We start from the raw sequence: 23,976 nt of genomic DNA, 5'->3' as shown, positions 1-23,976 counted from the left end.
TAACTCCCTTTCTTCAGCTAGTGTTAAAATTGGGTAACAATAGCTCAAATTAGCAAGTACAAGAATGTTCAAACCTTATTTAATGTAAAGGCAACTCTATAAGCGATCTTTTGAGTTTTAAGACCAGACATTGGAATGAACCTTAGGATCATAACTATACCCATTTCATTGTATTACTATAACAAATGAAATTATGCTCTAACAATTGCCTTATTGGCATTTTCTTATTACATAATTTAAGATTTGCATTCATTTTGTGATATCTAACTTTCAGTGTGTTTGGGGTATAATTTGTAAAATTGACCAAGTCTATGTATCCATTGGTAACCCTGGAGGTATAGTGGTTAAGTGCTACATCTGCTAACCAAAGGGTCAGCAGTTTGAATCCGCCTAGATGCTCCTTGGGAACTCTATGGGGCAGTTCTGCTCTGTCCTATATGGTCACTATGAGTTGGAATTGACTAGACGGCACTGGGTTTGGTTTTCTGGTTTTGTGTATAAAATTATCACAGGAGAGTATTAACCTATTTACTTCCTTATGATCTGCTTCCACACTGTAAGGAATTTATGATTTGGGGGCATAGTATCTAAATATGCTAAAGGCTAACCAAGTTACACATACAGAAATATGAGGAGGTAGATGGAGAAAAGTAACAAACTCTATACATCTATTCATCTTGTGAGCAATTAATCTTGTTGACTTACGTATATGAGCTTGCATAAAAATGCCTGGAAAGCATACTGTTGAATTCAGTTGTTCATTAACATTGATCACATGAAGTCCACATTGTGTTAGGAGCTACTTAAAGGTTACCTACAAAAATATGGCAACATTATCGATTTTAAAACTCCCTGAAGCTTCTTGTACCTTGAACGTCAGCTTATGCTTTGATTGAGTGATATTGCCAAACCTTTCTGTGTAATAAGATAATTTAGACTTTTATGTATACAAATCAAAACTAAAAATCATAGCCGACACGCTGAAGACTACTCTTTTGTATACCTGTAATGAGAGAATAAAACACTTTTAAAGAGATCTTTGAAGAGGAAAGGAATTGAGATCACTCTTCTGTTTTATTTTTGTTTTTACAATCTCTAAGTGATTGAGTAATGCCTATTTGTTTCGAAACTTTTCTCTACTATTACATTGTTTTCAAAGCTTTGTTTAAGCTGTTTATATGTATTAGCACTGACATGTTACAGTAAGGAATTGCGATGTTTCAAACATAACAAAGTTTTTGCTGCAAAAGTTAACAACATGGCCATATTAAAGTTTGTTAATATGATGCAACTAGGGAAAACCCTAGAATTAAATTTCCAGAACCAATTACCTAAACAAAGAACTGTATTACTATCAAGTGTAAAATATTCACAGTAAAGGATAACCATTAAAATTACCTTAAAAAATGAGGTTCAAAAACTGGATGAACAGAGTATTTTCTTGTGCCATGAGCTTACTCTTCCATCTGCTGACAATGTTAATTCTATTCAAAGCATTTATCACAAATTACTAACAAAGTGCTCATCACGCAATAGGTCCCTAATGAATAAATATTGTTCCACTTGAAATTGGGGAAAATTTTTTTTTTTTTTATGTCGTAAAGGTCAATTTCTTTCTTACCTTCACTGTACAAGCAATATTATATGCTGAAGGTAATAATTATTGTTTATAGTAATGTACCGAGACCTTAAAATAATACTTTTAATATCAAAATAGAGAAGAATATTGGCTGGGAGAAAACACAAAGACAATGAAGAGCTTCTTAGAACCTATAATTTGGATACGATTAGCATATTTATCACTTGGGGCAAGAACCTGGAAACTGTTGGTATTTGTTTTAATTGTGACACTACAGTGGTAGGATTCTCTCCGTGTATGCAGGAGACCCAAGTCCAATTCCTAGCCAGTGCACCTCAAGTGCAGCCACTGCTCATCTAACAGTGAAAGGTTTCCTGTTGCTGTGATGCTGAACAGGTTTCGTTGGACTGAGCTGAAATAGGACAAAAGACCTGGCAATCTACTTCCAAAAACCAGCCTAAGAAAACCCTGTGGATCACAATGGCCTGATCCAAAACCAATCATGAGGGTGGTGCAGGATTAGGCAGAATTTTGTTCTGTTGTGCATGGGGTAACCATGAGTCCGGGGCCAACTTGACAGCAGCTGACAACATTAAACATCAAACATAAAACCTTTTGCTTACCAATCACATTTTATGATTTTAGAACTTGGACTGCATTTATTATGCTATCTTTTTTATGTACTAACTTGTATTCTGATTATTTCATCTTGCTCATGCTTTAAGTAAATATATTTATTTGCACAAGAATTGTTAAATCAGGAGACTAAAGCACTGTTAATATGATTATATAAGGTCACGTTTTTCTTGTTTATGTATTTGCTAAAGAATTAAGATACATGTAATCACTATGTAAGCATACACATCCTAATGGTCTGCTGCTTAGAATTTGATTTAATAACTCTTGAAGCTTAAGCAATATATTAGAGACAAAAAACATTAGAACTTAATTATAAATTTAAAGAATGTGAGCTTGAATGGTTTAGAAAAGATACAGAAAGTATTCAAATTAATTACTGAGTGAGAAACCAAAATATGTTGATGGTTTGTAAACTTAAAACTAGAACAGAGTTTGGTTTGTTGTTGTCGTCATCAGGTGCCATCAGGTCAGTTCCGACTCATAGGGCCCCTACGTACAACAGAACAAAACATTGCCTATTCTGCCCCATTCTCACAATCATTGTTATGCTTCAGCCCATTGTTGCAGCCACTGTGTAAATCCATCTCTTCGAGGGTCTTCTTTTTCGATGACTCTACCAATGAATATGTCCTCCTCCAGGGATTGATCCCTGCTGATAACGTGCCCAAAGTATGTGAGACGTAGCCTTACCATCCTTGCTTCTAAGGAGCATTCTGGCTGTACTTCCTCCAAGACAGATTTGTTCATTTGTTTGGTTTAGGCAATAGATATAATTGTTATCACTCATTATTGCCATACCTTTATTTATTCAAAAGTATCAAATGCCTACGGTGTGTATGTCTTCCCACAGAGAATTTATGATTGACTAAGTAAAGTAGCATGAAACCACTAATTTCAACATTCTAACAAATTACTCCAAGAGTACACACAAGGCACATAACATCAGTCTCACAGTATAATTAATAATATTCATCATGAAATAATATTTGGAAAATGCTCGTGTTTGACAGTTGGTTTCAAACATAGCTGAAATGAAATGGAGTTTTGTTAGCATAACATTGCCTACAATATTGCTAATTTCTAATATTTGCTGACCCCTTTGCTGAAAATACTCTGAAATACTTCCATTTGGGGAGGTTTTGGGAGCTGTATTATTTATAAGACTGTGCTCGGTGGATTCATGCGGATTCTATTTTCTTCCGTCAAGACTAACATATTAACATGCAGTTCTTCAACATGTCAGGAAGCGTGATCGAATGGAAAAGGCATAGACTTTGTAGCTGGATATGTTTGTAAGTTGCTTAACCTCGCTGAACCTGTTTTTTGCCTCTAAAACAAAGCTATGTTCTTATAAATCATTATAAAGAATAATAGGTGTTAAGTCATGTTGCATAGCATATAAGGCACTATAGGAAGGTTAAATCTTGCCCCATTTAGTTCACCTCATTCCCATGCTTTGAGTGAAAATCATTGCATTTCTTGGAGCAGAGAAAATAACAGTAGCCATGACCTCTGTAACAGGTAATCTTTTTCCTGAAATCCAGATATCAGCTAGGTCATGGTGTCCTTTGGCGTGTACATGCAATGAGCTCCAGCTGACTAACTCGCATCTTCTGGGCACCCCAGAACCTGCCCCAAGATTGCCAGACAGGCTTCACCTATGACCTCAGGAAATACCTAGAGTGTCTGAGTCTTCAGATAGCCTCATCAGCTCTGGCTTTTGGTTTCTGCTTCCCCTGAATTCTTGAATCGCTTGGGTGTCATGTGCTGTAATACTTCTCCCCTTCTGCAGGGATGAGCCAGATGAATAGCATAGCCTTTTCTCCTGGATTTCCTCAACCACCACTCACATGTTTGTGTGTTAAGCAGACATTAATGTAGGCCTGGTTGCTCCAACAGGGAAACTTCACTAAACAGCTGTGCAAAGAACTTAAACCTGAATTTTGGACATCATAATTTCTTACTAGCTGTTTTTCTTCCCATAGTACAGCCCCCAGCAAATTGCTTGAGCCCCCTTGTCTCCCTGAAGACTTTACTCCCAACTCTGTTTTTGGGGTCTCCTCTGTGTGGTTTTCTCCACTCCTTCCTCAATTCTTCTCTTTATTATACAGAGCAATTTAACTGTCCTGCACTATTTTGCTTCCAACCAAGTTCTGCTTTTCCAAAGATGCCGTTGGCTCAAGTAAACAGATTCATCGATCCCAGGCTCATCTTTGCCCCTTGGTCCTCAAAGTGACTTCCATTGTCCAAATTGCTGCTTTAACTGCTCCCAAGAACTGGTATAAACCAAAAAAAAAACAGTTCCTGTGGAGTAGATTTCGACTCATAGCTATCCTGTAGGACAGAGTAGAACTGCCCCGTAGGGTTTCCAGGGAGCATTCGAACTGCTGACCTTTTGGTTAGGAGCTGTGCCACCAAGGATCCAAAACCTTACAATTTTAGTCTTTTAAAAAAATCCTTCCCTCACCCAACTCTGTAAGAGAAAAGAAGCATGAAAAAGATTTATTTTCTGTGATACAGATTATGACACTCTTTTGAGGGGGCAGAAATAGCTTTGCCAGTTCTGATTTTAATAATTATTTTTTCTTCCTGGGTAGTTTAAGCCCAATATTCCTTATACTAAGAATGTGGGGGTTCTTGTTTGTGTTTTGCTTTGTTTTTAGAGGCAACACTGAATTCTTACTAGCTTTTGTTTCATCATCTGAAAAAATGAAAGATTGGATTAGATGATCCTCAAGGCTCCTTTTGTGTTTAGCTTTATATCATTCTTTGACTAATCATTTTAATTTTTTTCTTTAACAAATACATGCCTGGAAAACAATTATCAGTTATTAAAAATCTAAGTCATGGTTTTCGTCTTACCTTTAGCAGAATTTATGAGTCAAAACTCTAATATCACTTTTATTTTGTTCTCCTCTTTCCAATTAGGTAGTTGTTTAAGGAATACAAGTTTTGAATCAAAGATTTTTTTAGATTGAGGCCTAAATGTGTTGTCCTAGTTTGGGTTCTCTAGAAGAGCAAAATCAGCGAGACAAGTGTGTGTGTTAGGCAGGGGTGGGGGGAGGCGGGAAGGGAGTGCTGGCAGGTCTAAAATCCATAGGTCATGCAGCAGACCAGAGACTTCTGCAGGCTTACCTCCCAACACCTGTAGGTCAGGTGGTGAGAAGAATGCAGTGTCAAGAGAGAGATCTGCCTGCCAGAATATTCATTATATTCTGGAGGCAGACCACAACCCCAAAGAGACTCCCCTTTCAACTTATTGACTGATCACATCAGATCTCAACATGGAAGGTGATTACGTTATGGAACATCGACTAATCCAGTGTCTGCCAAAGCACTGAGAATCCTAGCCTAGCCAAGTTGACACATAGAATTAACCATCGCATGTATCACTTCCTATATGTATGATTTAAGGAAAATCATCTACATCTTCTGAACTTTATTTATTTGGTTTTAAGACAAAATATTAATGACAACCATCTTACTGAGTTATTGTGAGGAATAAATGATATCATGTATGTGAAAAGTGTGTGGATTTTAAGGTACTATCAAATGTTGATTAATTTGAGAGGAGGAAAGAAGTAGAAACTGAGAAGGAAGGGATGGAGACATGGGTTCTGTAGTATGATTTGCAGCTCTTAGCAGTGAATTTTTGCCCAACAGCTGGTCACTGGACTTGCATACTCTCCTCGATACCAAGCATTGGCAAAGTATCACCTCAAGGGCAGATGTTGGCTAGTTTAATTGACATGTGTTACACAGCACTGAAGGAGCCCTAGTGGTGCAATAATTAAGTACTCAGTTGTCAACTGAAAGGTTGATACTTAGAACCTACCCAATGGCTCTGTGGGAGAAGGACCTGGTGATCTGCTCCTGTAAAGAGTATAGCCTAGAAAACCCGATCTGTGGGACAGTTCTATTCTGTCACGTGGATCACTATGAGTCAAAATTGACTTGACAACACCTGATAACACCATGCAGCACTATGTTTAAATTAACTTACTATGTTTTTAATTAGTGTGGAGATGTTGTTGGGTGCCATCAAGCCGATTCTAATGCATAGCCACCTCATGTGACAACATAGAACTGCCACATAGGGTTTTCTTGGCTGTAATCTTTACAGATGCAGATTGCCAGGTCTTTCTCCCACAAAGCCACTGGGTGGGCTTGAACTGCCAACCTGTTGGTTAGCAGCTGAGCACTTAACCTGTTGCACCTGCAGGGCTCCTTAGTGTGACGATAACAGGGCAAAGTCAAAGCTCCCCTGATTTCTTTTTACTTTTGAAAGCCAGCTTTATATGGAAGTGATGGTCCAGGCACTACAGATTTGTCACATTCTTTCTCAGTTTCATACACATTCTTATTAGACCCTACAAACATTGAGTTAGGCAAAATTTTAATGTGGAAGAAACTGTGTGTCAGGGATAGCTGTTGGGGAAGAGATAGAATCATGAAGTCTTGCTTCAGTGCAGGACAGTTTGCCCAACCCCTACATGCTTCCCATCCTTGACTTGCTATCACACTGCTTAAAGTGATGATGATAAGTTCCTTTTCTCTCCCTAAGTCCCTAAATATCACTGACCCATGCTTGAGTAGCCATTCACTACTGTACTCCTTGACTAGTCATGTCTGGTGGACTGGTGGAACCCCCTCAACACACACTGTTGCCTCAGGTCATCCATATGCTTGTATCCAACTCTTCCTCCTTCCTTCTAAGTCTCAGCTGAAAGCACCTGCTCCTTTTTTTTGATTCATCCTTCCCCCAACCAAAACAAACAAACAAAAAAAAACCCATTGCTATTGAGTCAATTCTAACTCATAGCAACCCTATAGGACAGAGTAGAACTAAACCATAGGGTTTCTTCTGTAAATTTTACAGAAGCAGAATGGCACATCTTTCTCCCATGGAGCGGCTTGGGTTCGAACCACCAGCCTTTCAGTTAGCAGCTGAGTACTTAACCCCTGTACCACCAGGCCTTCTTATCCTTACCCTCCGCCAGGACTCTGGAATTCATCTCTTCATACATAGTCAAACACTTGACTTAATTGCATTCTCTTTCATTTTCTGGTATGTATAACTTTCTCTTCATTGACTTTTATTTCACTTATAAATGTGTTCTAGTCTCTCCAATTAAAAAAATTAAGCCAGCGTTAGAGAAAGGTATATATTCTTTTGTTTGGTCTTATGTCACTGCCCAGTGAGGCCTTTTCCTTTCTTTGACTTGTCTCTTTGCATCTTCACAATCTCCAGTCTGAATTCTGTCCTGGGTCAATGAACCTTCTCCAGAAAACAGACCGTAAGACAGAATTAAAAGTGCAAAAGACTTTTTGGGGGAGATGTCTGTAATGGACAAAGGAGAGAGGGAGCAAGGGTAGGCAATATGAGCCTTCAGACTAGGACACAAGCCTGTCACCTATGAAGGGAGGAAACGAAGGAAGGAGGATTGCAGGGAAACAGCCTCAGACTGCCATGAAGCTTTGAGAAAATCTTGGCCACATAATTGAGAGCCCTAAAGATTGCCCGTTAGCAGAGTCCTGGGTTAGGCAGGATTGGTGCCGCTCCAGTACCCCATGGTGCCGAGTCACTGCCTGGGAGCTGCCCCAGGAGCATGGCTGCGGCATGAATGCTGCTGCAATAGATTCAGCAGTGGAGTAGCTGGAGGCGGTCAGCTAGCTGCATTCCTGGAAGCAGGTTCTCTCCAAGGGAGATCTGAGCACCACACCTGTTTTGGCTGCCACAGGTGCCAATCACTCAGCTGAAGTTACTTTCTCAAAGCTTAAAAATGGTTATCTGCCACTCTTCTCACTTTTTGCAGCTGTTGATGAGCTTCACCTTTTTGATTGGCAAAATTTGTGCTTCTCCAGAGGTATGCCCACCACGACTCAGAAATAGTCTATAAAAAGTATCGCAACTAGCTAGCTATCCACTTTACTTGGCCTGTATGTGTACAGACATTCGCAAATGTATACTACTTATACCAGCAGAGAACAAAAGCCACTCAATGCCCATAACTGTAGACATTACCATTTAGCATTAATTTTAAACTATGGAGGGGATGTTCTACAATTATTATGTTTTGTTTTGCTGATATTTTGAGTGCTTAATAAGTGACAGGCTGTTCTGGGTATTTTAAGTGTGAACTCTTTTCATTAATATCATAACCAATTCTGATAGATTCTATTGGTATAGACATTTGACGGAAGAAGAAACTGAGGTGCAGGGAGGTTAAATAAGTTCCTCAGGACTGTATGGCTAGAGAGTGCTGACATCAGAATTCTAACCCAGGCTGCTGGTCTCCAGAGCTTACACTGAACCCCTGAACATTCCCCATATATCCAAAACATTTGTTTGTTTGTTTTAAATAAAATTATTAAAGGCAAAATGTTGACTCAGTATCTACTTTTAAGCATATGCATCATGCAACAATATTTGTTTTCTGTCTTTCAGGTCCCTGCACCCCTAATCCATGCCATAATGGAGGAACCTGTGAAATCAGTGAAGCATACCGCGGGGACACATTCATAGGCTATGTTTGTAAATGCCCTCAAGGATTTAATGGGATTCATTGTCAGCACAGTAAGTTATTCTTGGTCATTGTGGTTTTATGATTATTGATTGCAAAGTATACAAGTCATTATCATTGTTGTTTGTAGTGGAAGCATAGAAACCTAGAGGGACAAAGCGCCCTGGCAGTTGGCTAATAATACTTCTCTCTCACTGAATACACCACAGTCCAGCTGATGACTCTTAGACCGTGTTTGGAATTGGCATGGGAGCTACGTAGTCTGCTAGTTAGCCCTTTCCGTGATTGTTCAGCTATACTTGCTAAATGCTATTCTTTATATTAAATTAATAATAACTGTTTCTCACTTCCATACTTACCCTGAAATTACATTCTTCAAGCATCTCAGTAATTATTCTGGTTCAGAATACCAAAAAAAAAAAAACAACTCCACCTTACCCTATCTATAAGCCAGTATCCTTACTCCTAGCTTCTTGTTATTTTAATGTGAAAATCTTTGAAAGTTACCTGCACATTTATCATTTATCCCCATTTTTATTTATCCTGGCAATTTGAGCAAAACAGGTCCACTTGTGATAATTTCTTCTTAGAAGCATGGCTGAACAGAAATTCCAAAGGAGTGATGTGGCGGCTTAGCTGTTGCAGTTCAGAGATAGAGAAGTTACAGGGAACTAGAGATTTTGAAGAAGGTTTTCATAGAGACTGAGACCATAGGACCTACGTGTTAAAGGAGGGATAGGGTATTGGTCAGAGGGAGGGGGATGGCATATGGTAGGAAGAGTGGGGAGGGAGCATCTGACCCATGAACACCAGAGTGATCATTAAGAGAATGTGGTAGGAATGAATAAGGTAAAGCTGGATAGATCTGCTACAGACAGGTTTTCAACCATGAGCAAAAAAATATAGAGTGCATCCTGGCTCTGAAACTTTGGAGGCCTTTGCACTTTTAGGAGATTTGCCATGGTCAGGAGTTTGTAGAATTTCTATGGAAGCCTGTTACAGAACATGGACATCTGTGCTTCTTGAAACTGGCACCTAAATTCTTATAACTGTCTCTAAGAGCGCAGATCACCAACTAAGAAATGAGAGGCTCCTGATTTTTCTCAGGCTGAGAGTCGGGAGGTGCTAAGGCTGATTTTCTCTTACTGTAGCATAACTGCTCAGCCTTCACACATGAACACATGAAATAGCCCTGGAAACAAACATGGGATCCCAGAATCTTGAAATTTACTTAATGCTGTGAAAAGAGTATTATTAACACTTACTTTCTTATCAAAATCTTGTGATATAGTGTCAGGTGCTTCTGCCAGAGGGGAAAACAGCTGGGCCACCACACTTGAGTCCTTCAGGTCTGAAATGCTTATATACAGCACACACACTTAGAGAGTGATCCCCTTTGAAATGAAAACAGAATTTTCATGATGGGCAGCTGTTCAGTGTTTAGAAGCAGGCCTTGAACCCAAGACCATGTGATCATATACAAACAACCATTAGGCTGGAACACGACTGGGGAATATTTTGTTCTGTTATATATAAGGTCACCGTTAGTCAAAGTAGACTCAATGGTAGCACAAAAAAGACTTCAGGGCAGTAGAAGGTGAAAGTATACAATACCAGATTCTTACTGTTCTGAGTCCTCAAAGGGCTTAGAAGGAGAGTATAAGGAGGGCTTGTATAGACCCCTAATGCCACTTCAATATTTCACATTTATTAACTATCTCACCTGACCTGCTGAAGTCAGTGTGAAGTTGGGGCTGAGCCTTAAAAAGGAGATTGGGAAACTTTAGATCTAAGTTCCAACCAGTGATACCTGGCTGATTGGGCAACATTCTTTTCGTATCTCTGGGCCTTTTTTCCTTCATATTTTAAAGATCAGTTTGGTTTCAATTATCACTTATGGCTTTGAAGTCCTGTTAAGGCATCAAGTTATCTATCCCCAAATAAGCAAGGTTTTGTTGGGAAAGAGTTCCTGGAGAAGCGTCTACCTACTTCTGATTCCCACACATGGTTGGCTTTTTTTTTTTTTTTTCAAGACATCTGCAGGTTTAGAGAAATAGACTAAATAATTCTTCTCCTCATTCTCCACATGGAAAACCTAAGTCTTTTCTTTCCACCCTTACATCATGCTCATATAAGCTTCTAAATTCATGTAATTGTGTTGAAATTCAAGGCTTGTTTTGAAGCACAAAGAAACCCATCCCCTTACTGCACCCAAAGCCCCATAAGACCTGAAATCCATGTTAGGAATTGCAGTGTGAGGCCCGAGCAGAGAGATTCAGTTCGGAACGGGGATTATTGTGGTCTAAACAACCTAGACCCTAATCTCTGGAGTGCATCATTATTAGAGGCAACCAGCAATGGACGAAAAAGCATTGGATTTGGAATCAAAGACCTGGATTTAAATCTTGACCTTTTCAGTTATTGGATAAGTGACCTTGAGCCAATCACTTAACCTCTGTGCAATTGAAAGCTTTGGTTCACGCCAGCTTATACAGTATTATGGCTAGATGAGTAGCTTGCTCATTGTTCAGAGGTTATCAAGCTTTTCTCTTTATAGATTAAATTGAAAAAGATTATACATTGGAAAAGCAGATTTAGAAGTACTGGAAGGACTTGAAACCTCCTTCAGTCATTAGAAACAGAGAAAATCAAACCCGTTGCCATCGAGTTGATTCTGACTCATAGTGACCCTATAAGACAGAGTAGAACCGCACCATAGGTTTCTAAGGAGCTACCGGTAGATTTGAACTGCTGACCTTTTGGTTAACAGCCAAGCTCTTAAGCCACGGCACCCCCAGGGCTCCAGAAGCAGAGAAGCAGCTCTTTAATCTCTGGCAAGAACTACTAGGTGTTTGGGTTTTTTTTCACAGCTACACAAATATTATAGCGTGATACACTCTAGAATCTTACACTTCAAAGTGTAGTCATATACATCAGCATCGCCTGAAAGCTTGTTAGAAGTCCAGATTATCAGGCACCTCCCTGGACCTGCTGAATCAGAATCTGCATTTCCAAATGATGCCAGTTGACTCCCACGCACCCTGAAGGTTAAGAAATACCATACAAAACTTTTAACAGCCAAACGTGATCATTTCTTAGGTTAAGGTGGCAACTTTTTCATTCAGTTATGTAAAAATAGATCATAGGCAAAATATTCATTCATTATGTTTTTTTGCAGATCAAAACTATATTGCAAGTCAATGAAAGTAGAAGGTATAAAAATACAATATGAACATTTCATCTGGAAAAAAGAACTGAAAAAATCGGGATAGGCATATTTAGGGGGCTTATTAATTTAGTTCTATGTGACAAAATGTTTATTAAATATCTTTTCAATATAGATAGGCATTTAAAGACATTTCATGATTAAAGAATTCATAGTATATAGTTATTTGGTTAGTTTAACAACTATGTTGTCAGTAAACTACACATTAGAAAATTGTCTCCAGTGCCAGATTTAATATTACCTAATTTTTTTTAAGTAAGCTTTTTGTAAGTAGCGTGAGGTTATAACTTTATAAGAACAATAGTTATTAGTATTGAATTTTATTAGAATTCTCAAATTATATGTGGTTTTAAAATACCATAGAATAATGTGAAGGATAGATGTATATATATATATAGTAGTATGGCAAGTTATAGGATGAATTGAGCACCAAAATTAGCTAGAGATTAGACTTTTGAAAGGCATTTTTAAACAAGCAGTTTTCTACTGGAAGCTATATTTTGGGCTGGGTAGAAGTAATCGTGTTTAATTTGTTTCATAGTAGTAAACCTAATGCCTTAGTGAAGGACTGCTTCTTCATTCCCTGAAATCTTTGTGCATCTTCCCACTCTGGGCATTCTATGCATTCTTCCTTACCTCTGTACAGTTCCATGTTCTTAAGAAAAAAAAATTCCGGGTTCATATTCCATGAGGAAGGAGCCTAATAAGCCCTACAAAAAAGTAGACTTGTTTAAAGTGGCCCAGATTATTAGATAAGCTCAAGACAAAATCCTCTGATTTAGTTATCCAGAAAAACAATGTCTAAAACTTTACTTCTTGCATTTACTGCTATTAAAAACAAGCTTACTCTTCATTTTATATTATTGATTAATGGATTCATACATTCCACAAATATTTAATGAGGTCATGAGTCATTTTACTTGTATGTATCAAATTTTTACACAAATAATGCACACTTCTACATTTTTTTGCCAACCACTCCCTCGCCCATGAGGTATTTTCCTAAGCGCACTAAGCTAATTTTTTTACAGCAACATGTTTAAAAAAAAAAAAAAAAAAAGGCATAGTAGTGCTCCTGAATATACCTCGTGGAGGGAAGGAGTGGTTGGCAAACAAACATAACAAGTGTGTGATTTGCGTAAAAAATACAGTAATTTAAATATTTAACTTTGCTCAGAGTTAACGAACAATATTTGCTGTTTTGATGGACATGGTTAAGTAGGTTAATTAAATACTTGGCAATTACTTGCTTTCTCTGGTAGGTGTTGCTTGTTTAGCATGCAGGTTCCTAGTCCCACTTCAGCACTATTAAATCAGAATCTTTGAGTGGTGCCCTGAATTTAGTTAAAAATGCCCAGAATATCTTTAGTTACACCAAGGTTGAGGACCACTGCCTTAAGGAATGCTCATTTAACTTCAATGTTCTTAACAATCTCAAAAACGGACTGGAGGAAGAAAGCTGTTAGAAAAAGGATCCTGGATTAGACTTGGAGTTTTGATGCAAACTCTACGTTGATCAATTGATGAAGAGTCAGTTGGCACTTAGTGGTTCTGTGCCTCAGCTTTCTCATTCAGCAATTCAGTGCAGTTTAACAGACAGTCACTGAGAACTTTAAATGGTCTTAGGTACTGGAAATATCTTGTCTGTAAAACCTGGAACTAAAATCCTTTGGAAACCCCGGTGGCGTAGTGGTTAAGAGCTATGGCTGCTAACCAAAAGGTTGACAGTTTGAATCCACCAGGTGCTCCTTGGAGCCACTAAGAGGTAGCACTACTCTGTCCTATAGGGTCGCTATGAGTCTGAATCAACTCCATGGTAATGGGGTTTGAATAATCCTTTGCCCTACTTCCCTAAGTAGGATATTTGTGAGCATCAGATTAGATGTTTTACGAAACACTTTACAAATTGCAAAAGGTTATGTAAGTCTAATAGACTAATATTATTAAAATATAACAAGGTTATATTTGTCTTGAATTTTTCCCTTCCTTTAAAAAATATTTTAATTGTTATTTTATTTTTGGTATTATGGGGAGGGTTCCAGTACGGGGCTTTACGTTTTTCTTTAAAAGGTTCTCTACTAACACCTTTGGAGCCCTGATCACACAGTGGTTAACAGCTCAGATGCTAACCAAAAGGTCAGTAGTTTGAATCTACAAGCTACTCCCTGGAAACCCTATGGGGCAGTTCTATCATACCCTGTAGGGTTGCTATGAGTCGTAAGCAACTCAACAGCAATGGGGATTTTTATTTAGCACCCTTAATTCATGTATATAGTTATTTTTAATTAATCTTTCTAATTTAGCTTGATATCCTCCTTATATTAACTTTTCCACTAGAAGATCAATTTTACCAAATAAAAATTAATTTAAAAAATGGTGAAAATTTTACCTGGAATTATTACTGAAACCTGCAAACACTATAGCTACACTGGGTAAGTAAACACATCCAAGGAGCCTTTCAAAATAGACTAGTCCCCAACCCCCAAAAAGGTTTTTTTGACTCTGGACTGAGATTTCAAATTTCCCTGCTCACCAATGGTTTTGCAGGTAAACATGAGCCAGTCTAATTCTCAGTTCTCACTGGATGTGCATATGAATTAACTGGAGGGGGGAGCTGCTAAACATACAGATTCTCTTGCTCATGCATGTTGTTCTTAGGTGTCTTAAAGTCTGTTCTAACTCATAGCGACCCTGTGTACAACAGTATGAAACACTGCACCATCCTGCACCATCCTCACAAATTCAGCTATGCTTGAGTGCATTGTTGTAGCCACTGTGTCAATCCATCTTATTGAGGGTCTTCCTCTTTCCCTCTGATACTCTACTTACCAAGCATGATGTTCCTCTCCAGGGACCGATCTGTCCTGATAACATGTTCAAAGGATGTGAGATGAAGTCTCACCATCCTGGCTTCTAAGGAACATTCTGGCTGTACTTCTTCCAAGACAGATTTGTTTGTTCTTCTAGAAGTCCATGGCATATTCAATATTCTTCACCAACACCAGCTTTGGCACGCATATAAGGCAATTGAAAACACCATGGCTTGGGTCTTAACGTGACATCTTAGCTTTTTATTGATGGAATACACTGATATCTTGACTGCTGCTTCCATGGGTGTTGATTGTGAATCTAAGTAAAATGAAATCCTTGATAACTTCGATATTTTCTCCATTTATCATGATGCTGCTTATTGGTCTAGTCGTGAGGATTATTGTTTTCTTTATGTTAAGGTGTAGTCCATACTGAAAGTTGTGGTCTTAGATTTTCATCAGTAAGTGCTTCAAGTCCTCTTCACTTTCAGCAGGCAAGGCTGTGTCATCTGCACAGTGCAGGCTGTTAGTAAGTCTTCCTCCAATCCTGATGCTGAGTTATTCTTCATATAGTCCAGCGTCTCTGATTATTTGCTCAGCATACAGATTGAATAAGTATGGTGAAAGGATACAGCCCTGACACACACTTTTCTTGACTTTAAACTACACAATGTCCTCTTGTTCTGTTTGAATGACTGCTTCTTGGTCTATGTACAGGTTCTTCATGATCGCAATTAAGTGTTCTGGAATTCCCATTGTTCGCAATATTATCCATCATTTGTTATGATCCACACAGTCAAATGCCATTGTAGAGTCAATAAAACACAGTTAAACAACTTTCTGGTATTCTCTTTCAGCCGAGGTCCATCTGACATTAGAAATGATATCCCTTGTTCCACGTCTCCTTCTGAATCTAGCCTGAAATTCTGACAGTTGCCTGTTGGTGTACTGCTGCACCTGCTTTTTAATGATCTTTAGCAAAATTTTACTTGTGTTTGAAAGTAATGGTATTGTTTGATAGTTTTCACATTCTGTTAGATCACCTTTCTTTGGGTTGGGTACAAATATGGATCTCTTCCAGTTGGTTGGCAGGAAAGCTGTCTTCCGGATTTCTTGGCATACACATGTGAGCACTTCCAGCATTGCATCCGTTTGCTGAAACATCTCAGTTGGCATTCCGTTAATTCTTGGAGGCTTGTTTTTTGCATTGCCTTCAGTGCAGCTTGGACTTCTTGCTTCAGTACCATTGGTTCTTGATCACATGCTACCTCCTGAAATGGTTGAACATTAAGCAATTCTTTTTGGCACACTGACTCTGTGTATTCCTTCCATCTTCTTTTGATGTTTCCTGCATCATTTATTATTTTCCCAGTAGAATCTTTCAATATTGCAACTGGAGACTTGAATTTTTTCTTCAGTTCTTTTTGCTTGAGAAATATTGAGCAAGTTCTTCCCTTTTGATTTTCTAACTAAAGTTTTTTTGCACATTTCACTATAATACTTTATCTTCTGGAGCCACCCTTCGAAATCTGTTCAGCCCTTTTACTTTATTATATTCTTTCTTTAACTTTTGCTACTCTACGTTCAAGAGCAAGTTTCAGAGTCTCTTCTGACATCCATTTTGGTCTTTTCTTTTTTTTCCTGTCTTTTTAATGACCTCTTTTGTTCTTCATGTATGATGTCCTTGATGTCATTCCACAACTCATCTGATTTTCAGTCATTAATATTCAATATGTCAAATCTGTTCTTGAGATGGTCCCTAAACTCAGGTGGGTTGTACTCAAGGTCATACTTTGGCTCTCATGGACTTGTTCTAATTTTCAACTTGAACTTGCATACAAGCAGTTGATGGTCTTTTCCACAGTCAGTCCCTAGCCTTGTCCTGACTGATGATACTGAGCTTTTCCATCATCTCTTTCCAAAGATGTAGTCGATTTGATTCCTGTGCATTCCATCTGGCGAGGTCCATTACCGTGTGTATAGTCACTATTTATGCTGCTGAAAAAAGGTATTTTCAATGAAAAAGTTGTTGGCTTTGTAAAATTCTATCGTGCAATCTCCTGCATCTTTTCTGTCACCAGGGCCCTATTTTCCGAGTGCCAATCGTTCTTCTTTGTTTCCAACTCTCACATTTCAATCATCAGTAATTATCAATGCAATCAATTTCAGAGTATAGAAGTTGGTAAAATCTTCAGTTTCCTCATCTTTGGCATTAGTGTTTGGTACATAAATTTGATTAATAGTTATATTAACTGGTCTTTCTTATAGGCATATGGATAATATTCTGTCACTGACAGCATTGTACTTCAGGATAGATTTTGAAATGTTCTTTTTGATGATCAATGCAATGCCATTCCTCTTCAAGTTGTCATTCCCAGCATAGTAGACCATGTGATTGTCTAATTCAAAATGACCAATACCAGTCCATTTTGGCTCACTATGTGTAGGATATCAATCTTTTTGCTTTCCATTTTGTTTTTGATGATTTCAAACTTTCCTAGTTTCATACTTCATATATTCCAAGTTCCAATTATTAATTTCCATTTACAGCTGTTTCTTCTCATTTTTTTGTCATATTACATCAGCATATGAAGGTTCTGAAAGCTTGACTCCATCCCTGTCATTAAGGATGACTCTACTTTGAGGAGGCAGCTCTTCCTCAGTCACATTTTGGGTACCTTCCCACCTGAGGTGCTCATCTTCCCACACTATATGGAACAATGTTCTTTCGGTATGCATAAGGCATTCGCTGGCTAATTTATTTGGAAGTAGACCCCCCAGGTCCTTCTTTCTAGTCTGTCTTAACCTGGAAGCTCAGTTGAAACCTGTCCACCAAGAGTGATCCTGCTGATATTTGAAATACTGTTGGCATAGCTTCCAGCATCACAGCAACATGCAAGCTACCACAGTACAACAAACTGACAGATGCCTGGGATGCTCATACATAGAGATTTCAATTTGACACGTTTAGTTTTGGATCCCCCCCCCAAAAAAAGCTGCTGCTGTCAAGTCAATTCCAACCTTTAGTGACCCTAGAGGACAGGGTAGAACAGCCCCATAGGGTTTCCAAGGAGCAGCTAGTGATTGGAACTGCTAACCTTTTGGTTTGCAGCCGTATCACTTAACCACTGTGCCATCAGGGCTCTGTTTCAGATTCAAGTCTGCTTATTTAACAAGAACCCCAGTGAAACTGATGCAAATGGTCTTAGAACTTTGTTCTGAACCTTGGATGCACATTATAATCACTAGGGGAGCTGTAAAAAAGTACTAATGCCTGGATTCCACCCCAGAGATTCTGAATTAATTGGTCCAGAGTACAGTCTAGGCATTAGGAGTTTTTAAATCTCCCCAGATGATTCTAACGTGCAAGCAAGGTTGTGAAGCAGTGTTCTAGAACCAATGTGAGAAATTACAATGCTTTAAAGAAACTCTGTAGAGAACTGCTCAGTTAGAAAACAAATTTAGGATACATAAATTTAATCCCATTGAATTTATATTCTCACAAGTTTATTGAATTTTTTCGTTCAACTTTTGCTTAATATAATGGAAATCACCTTACTGCAAGAATTCCTAGCTAATTGAAAGAATCAGGCCACAAGAAAATGGTAGCTTACTGTTTGTAAAATGTGATATCTCTTTATCTGTGTCCAGTGGCCAGACTTCCAAGGTATTTTTGCTTCCCGGTGCTCCTCCTTTGATTGAGACCTTACAAAGAATGTTATTCTGGCAGACACATATACTGAATATTTGCACAGAGTCACTATTTAATGTAGACCCAATTTTTGATTCTTGCAATGAAAGGCTCAGATTTTCAAAAACTGAAAACCGTTTGAAAATTGTTACTTTAGATGAAGTAGTACATCCTGTTTCTTTTTTATTGTGGCTGTTACTTGTTAAAAGAAATTTGTTTGCCAGCAAATGATAAACTCTGAAGAGATGCATTACAAAAAATTGCCAGAAGGTTATACTCGTGAAGGTGGTGCATTTATACTAATAAGTACAAGCTTCTAGAATTGATTCACATGTGACTTTATAAAGACTCTCTTCAGGAATAGAGATGGTACTCCAAATGATTAAAATTTTTTAAAAAACTTTAATTTGTTTTTTTTTTTTTTTGAAGACTTCCCCAATCATGTCAGGAAACCAGTTGTTCATCTACACATTTAATAAGTATTTATTGATATCTTACTATTTTGCCAAGTCTCCACGTGTGCTTAGAAACAAGTACTAGCTCCCTGATTCTGCAGCTGGTCCCACCTTGAGCCCACTGCTCCAGAGGCAGGCTATTCTGTCCTCTGCTAGTGGCCCCCCAGCAGGCTGAAACCACATATGACCTGAGGTAACATTAAGGCAAGTCTAGCTGTTTTAACTGGGTTACTGGAGCTGTTTTAATGACATTGGGTTCCACGTTGTTTCTTTGGGGCTGAGTACCGGGCAGCTTTTTCCAGATCCTCTCAGATCTCTGTATGAACACAGTTGCTCGGCCTTCCCGCCCTACCTGCTCTCTTATTTAGGGCTCAAACCAGTGCCTCAGTTTGTGGGAAACAGGTGCCAGAGATAACACTTATTCTTATGTCTGCCACCTTTCCCAGGGAGCATTATTTTAGAATTCTCTCACCACAAGTTGTTCAAAAAGCAAAAGCATCTGTGCACATGGGAATATATCTCCAGAATGATCTGAAGCTCACTCATCTAACAGATATCTAACAACTCCCTACTCTGTATGAAGCACTATTGTAGGTAATAGGACACAGCAGAGAACTAAATAGACCAAGTTCCTGTGGTCATATGATTTTCATTCCAGTGGGAAAAAGGATAATAAAAATATAATGTATGCACTTCTCATACAGCCCAGCAATTGCACTCTTGGACGTTTATCCCAGAGAAATAAAAACTTAGGTTCCCACAAAAACCTCTACACAAATGTTCATAGCAGCTTTATTTGTAATAACCACAAACTGGAGTTAGACCAGATGTCCTTCAACAGGTGAATGGTTAAATAAGCCGCGGCATACATATTCCCGTGGACGTTTACTCAGCAGGGAAAGGAAAGTAACTGTTGATGCACATAACAACTTGAATAAATCACAAGGAAATTATACTGAGTAAAAAAAATCCCATCCCCAAGGGAGTTATACAGTATGATTCCATTTGTATAAGATTTTTGAAATTACAACATTTTAGAAGTGGAGGGAAGATTAGTGATTGCCAAGGGGTAGGGACCGGGGGAGGGATGTGAGTGTGGCTATAAAATGATAACATGAAGGATACTTGTGGCATTTAAACTGCTCAGTTTATTGACTGTGGTGGTGTATACATGAGCATATACATGTTATATAATTATATAGAACTAATTTTTTTTTTAAATACATACACACAAATAGAATATAGGTAAAACTGGGGAAATCTTAATAAGATTGGAAGATTGTATCAATGTCATTATCTTTGTTGGGACGTTTGCAATGCAGTTTCGAAAAATGTTATCATTAGGAGAAACTGGATGAAGTATGCGTGGGCCTCTTCATTTTATTTTTTACAAATTTGTGTGGATCTACAATTATCTCAATGGAAACATCAATTAAAGAAGATAACACAAGAGTATATGGTGTTGAATATTGATATGCGCTTTAAGAACAAGGGACTAGGGAGTGGAGGTACAGCAGTGCTACTTGAGAGGATGGCCAAAGGAGTTTTCTCCCTAGGTTAACTATGAATTGGAATTGACTCGACAGCAACTTTTTTTTTTTTTTAAGTGCCATTTGAGCAGAGATGTGAATGAAGTCAGGGGCCAGCCGTGGGAATCAGCAGGAGTACCAAGCGCTAGAGTCCTAAGAGGGTTAAGTGCTTGGCGAGGTGGCTGGAGCACGGTGAGTGATGAGGAGAGGAGACAGAACAGAGCCTTGGGAGGTAGTGAGGGGCATCTTGCCACAGTGCCTTATCAACCGTATGATTGGAAAAAAAAAAAAAAAAAAAACTTTGCCATTGAGTCGATTCCAATTCATAGCGACCCTGTAGGACAGAGTAGAGCTGCCCCATAGGGTTTCCGAGGAGTAGTTGGTGAATTCAAACTGCCAACCTTTTGGTTAGCAGCTAATCTCTTAACCATGGAGGCCTTTTTATTTTATCGTAATTGTGGAAGGACACCTTTGGAGAGGAAAAACAAAATTCATGAACTAATTTATGTTTGGAGAATGAGTCTGGTCACTGGTGAAAAGTTGGCTTTGTTGGGGGCAAGACTAGAACCCCTGGGATCAGAGATGATGGTGACTTGGAACAAGGTGTTAATGGAAAATTAGGAGGAGCTGATAAATGTTTTAGGTTTGGAAAATATTTTGAGAGTGTATTACGTTAGCATCAGAACTATTTGTTTTTTGCTAATGGATTTTAGTAGCATTATAAGCATTTATTTCTTACCTAATGTTTTGCCATAGACTTGGACTGTATAATGTATTGTTATAATTTCCAGTATGCTTTGTTATTGCCATTTGTTTCTAGCTTTCAACAGCATCATTAGAATAGGACCTAGAATTTTAAAGATAACTGTATGTATGTATAAACACACAGTGGTATGCAAATACGTATATATTCAGTGTCTTAAATGTATGTGGTCCTATTTAAGATGTTAAACTTTTAAATTTTGTTATTTTTAAAAGACCCATAAAATCAGTTGCTTTTAGATGTATTGTTTTGCTTTTTATTTCTACATCAGCTGAAACTTAATAGTGAAATACAGTATATTTTTAAGAAAACATTATAAAAGAGATAGGGGGTAAATCAAGACTATTCTAATTACATACTGAAATATAATAATGATTTTGAAAAAGAGTCATTGTTTACATTTTAATGGGAGACATAGAAATCACAATTGCATTGAGTATTTACTAATGTCAGTCTTTGGAATGTAACTTAATTGATTTTTCTCTCACAATTCCTGATTGATTTTGTAATCATGACAAAGCCTAAAAGTTTAGAAAAATTTAAGCAACATACCCATTGGAAATAAATTAGCCTTAGATTTTCAGAATGTTTTAATCATTTCATAAGATATATCTCAAATAAGAACGTTTCGAAATTAGATTTCCCCCAACCCCCTCTGAAAAAGACTGTATTGGTGGTAAGTAAAGAAATTTTTCCCGACTTTCTCAAAATGAAATAAGCATAGTTTATCCAGCTTAAGTTAAATGTAGAAAAGGCCCAAATGTCCATCTCTGGTATGCTTTTAACTAGACATATCAATTTGAGCTAGTGCTTATTGTAAGTCTTGCTTTCCTCATCCTTAAAAATGGAGCTAGCTCTAAATGGAACTAATTTACCTACTCTTAAGTGTAGAGTGGTGATTTCTGGGAAATTTAATATTTGTAAAGATGTTTTTTTGTACAATTAGAAGTTCTATACATACTAAACTTATCATTATCTTTTGATAATTGGATTTCAAAATATTTTTTTTAATCATGGAAGAAGAAATTGAAACTAAAACACTAATTTTATCTTATCCAATAATGCACTGGAGAGGATGGGAATACTACGTGCCTCTTTTTATAAAGCAAGATTTTATACTTAAAGAGTACATGCCTTCTCAATAGCTGAGGTGAGAGAGAGAGAGAGAGAAAAAAAGGGAAAACATATAAATGCTACTGTTCCTGTTTTCTGTTTTCCAACAACAATAAAAAACTCTTTAGAGGAGTCGTTTTTGTTAGCTTCTGAGGAGTAGACCCCTGACTCATGGTGACCACGCACAACAGAATAAAACACCGGCCAGTGTTGTGCTATCCCCATGAAGTGATGGGGACTGGACTGTTGTTATCCACAGGGATTTCACTGACTGACTTTCTGAAGTAGATTTCCAAGCCCTTCTTCCTAGTTTGTCTTAGTGCGGAAGCTCTGCTGAAACCTGTTCAACATCATACACCATGACAAATGAGTGGCAGCTTTGCATGGGTGGTTGTAAATTAAACCTGGGTCTTCAACACTTGAGGCAAGAATTCTATCTCTGAACCATCACTGCCTCACTTCAGGAGAATTATCTACACTCAGTATCTCCAGTATGCTCTGTTCTTAGTTTAAGAATATATCCATACTCTGACCTCCTCCACTTCTTACCTAAGGCCCCATTATTGAGCTACTATGACACATGCTTTAATTGTCTCCCCGTCTCTATGCTTGTTCCTAGTTTATCGTCAAACAACAGCCAGAGTGATCCTCTTAAAACGTAGATTACATTATGTAATTTCTGTGTTCAAAAACCTCCAGTGGCTGCCCAGTTTACTTGGAGTAGAATCCAGAGTCCTTACAATAACCAACAGGAAGTCCTTATATGTTATGTTCGTGGCTTTCTCTCTGACCTCATCTCCAACCATTCTCCATCATGCTCATTCCGTCTTAAAGACATGGATAGAGTAAAGCTTTGGGGACCTTCATTTGCTGATGTGGCAGGACTCAAAATGAGAAGAAACAGGTGCAAACATCCATTAATAATCAGAATGTGGAATGTACAAAGTATGAATCTAGGAAAATTGTAGGTTTTCAAATATGAAACAGAATGCGTTAAGATCAGTATCCTATATGTTAGTGAGCTGAAACAGCCTGGTTTTGGTCATTTTTAAACAGACAATCGTATGGCCTACTATGTCAGAATGACAAATTGAAGAGGAATGGTGTCCCATTCATCATCAAAAATAACATTTTGAGATCTATCCTGAAGTACAACACTGTCAGTGATAGGATAATATCCATATGCCTACAAGGAAGACCAGTTAATATAACTTTTAATGGAATTTATGCACCACCCACTAATGCCAAAGATGAAGAAATTAAAGATTTGTACTGACTTCTGCAGTCTGAAATTGATCAAACATGCAATCAAGATGCATTGATAATTACTGGTGGCTTGAATGAAAAAATTGGAAACAAAGAAGAAAATTTGGAAACAAAGAAGGATCAATAGTTGGAAAATATGACCTTGGTGATAGAAACAACACCAGAGATCTCATAATAGAATTTTGCAAGACCAATGACTTCTTCATTGCAAGTATCTTTTTTCAACAACATAAACAGTGACTATACATGTGGACCTAGCCAGGTGGAACACACGGGACTCAAATCGGACTACATCTTTGGAAAGAGACAATGGAGAAGCTCAATATCATCAGTCGGAACAAGGTTAGGGGCCGACTGTGGGACAGACCATCAATTGCTCAT

General features: G+C 38.1%; 1 protein-coding gene across 2 annotated transcripts in view; it reads left to right on the top strand.

Annotated features, from left to right (window-relative positions):
- The window catches only part of EDIL3 (EGF like repeats and discoidin domains 3), a 531,833-nt gene that overhangs the window by 217,497 nt on the left and 290,360 nt on the right, over positions 1 to 23,976 (top strand). For both annotated transcript variants that reach the window (XM_049867187.1, XM_049867178.1), the window contains one exon: positions 8,667 to 8,795. In XM_049867187.1, coding sequence (XP_049723144.1) covers positions 8,667 to 8,795 — 129 coding nt within the window. The remainder of the gene's footprint in view (positions 1 to 8,666; positions 8,796 to 23,976) is intronic.

This window comes from Elephas maximus, chromosome 2 (genome assembly GCF_024166365.1).
Source record: "Elephas maximus indicus isolate mEleMax1 chromosome 2, mEleMax1 primary haplotype, whole genome shotgun sequence".
NCBI classification, from domain to species: Eukaryota; Metazoa; Chordata; class Mammalia; order Proboscidea; family Elephantidae; genus Elephas; species Elephas maximus.
Note: the sequence above shows the minus strand (reverse complement) of the source record. Positions and strands in the feature narration are given on the sequence as shown.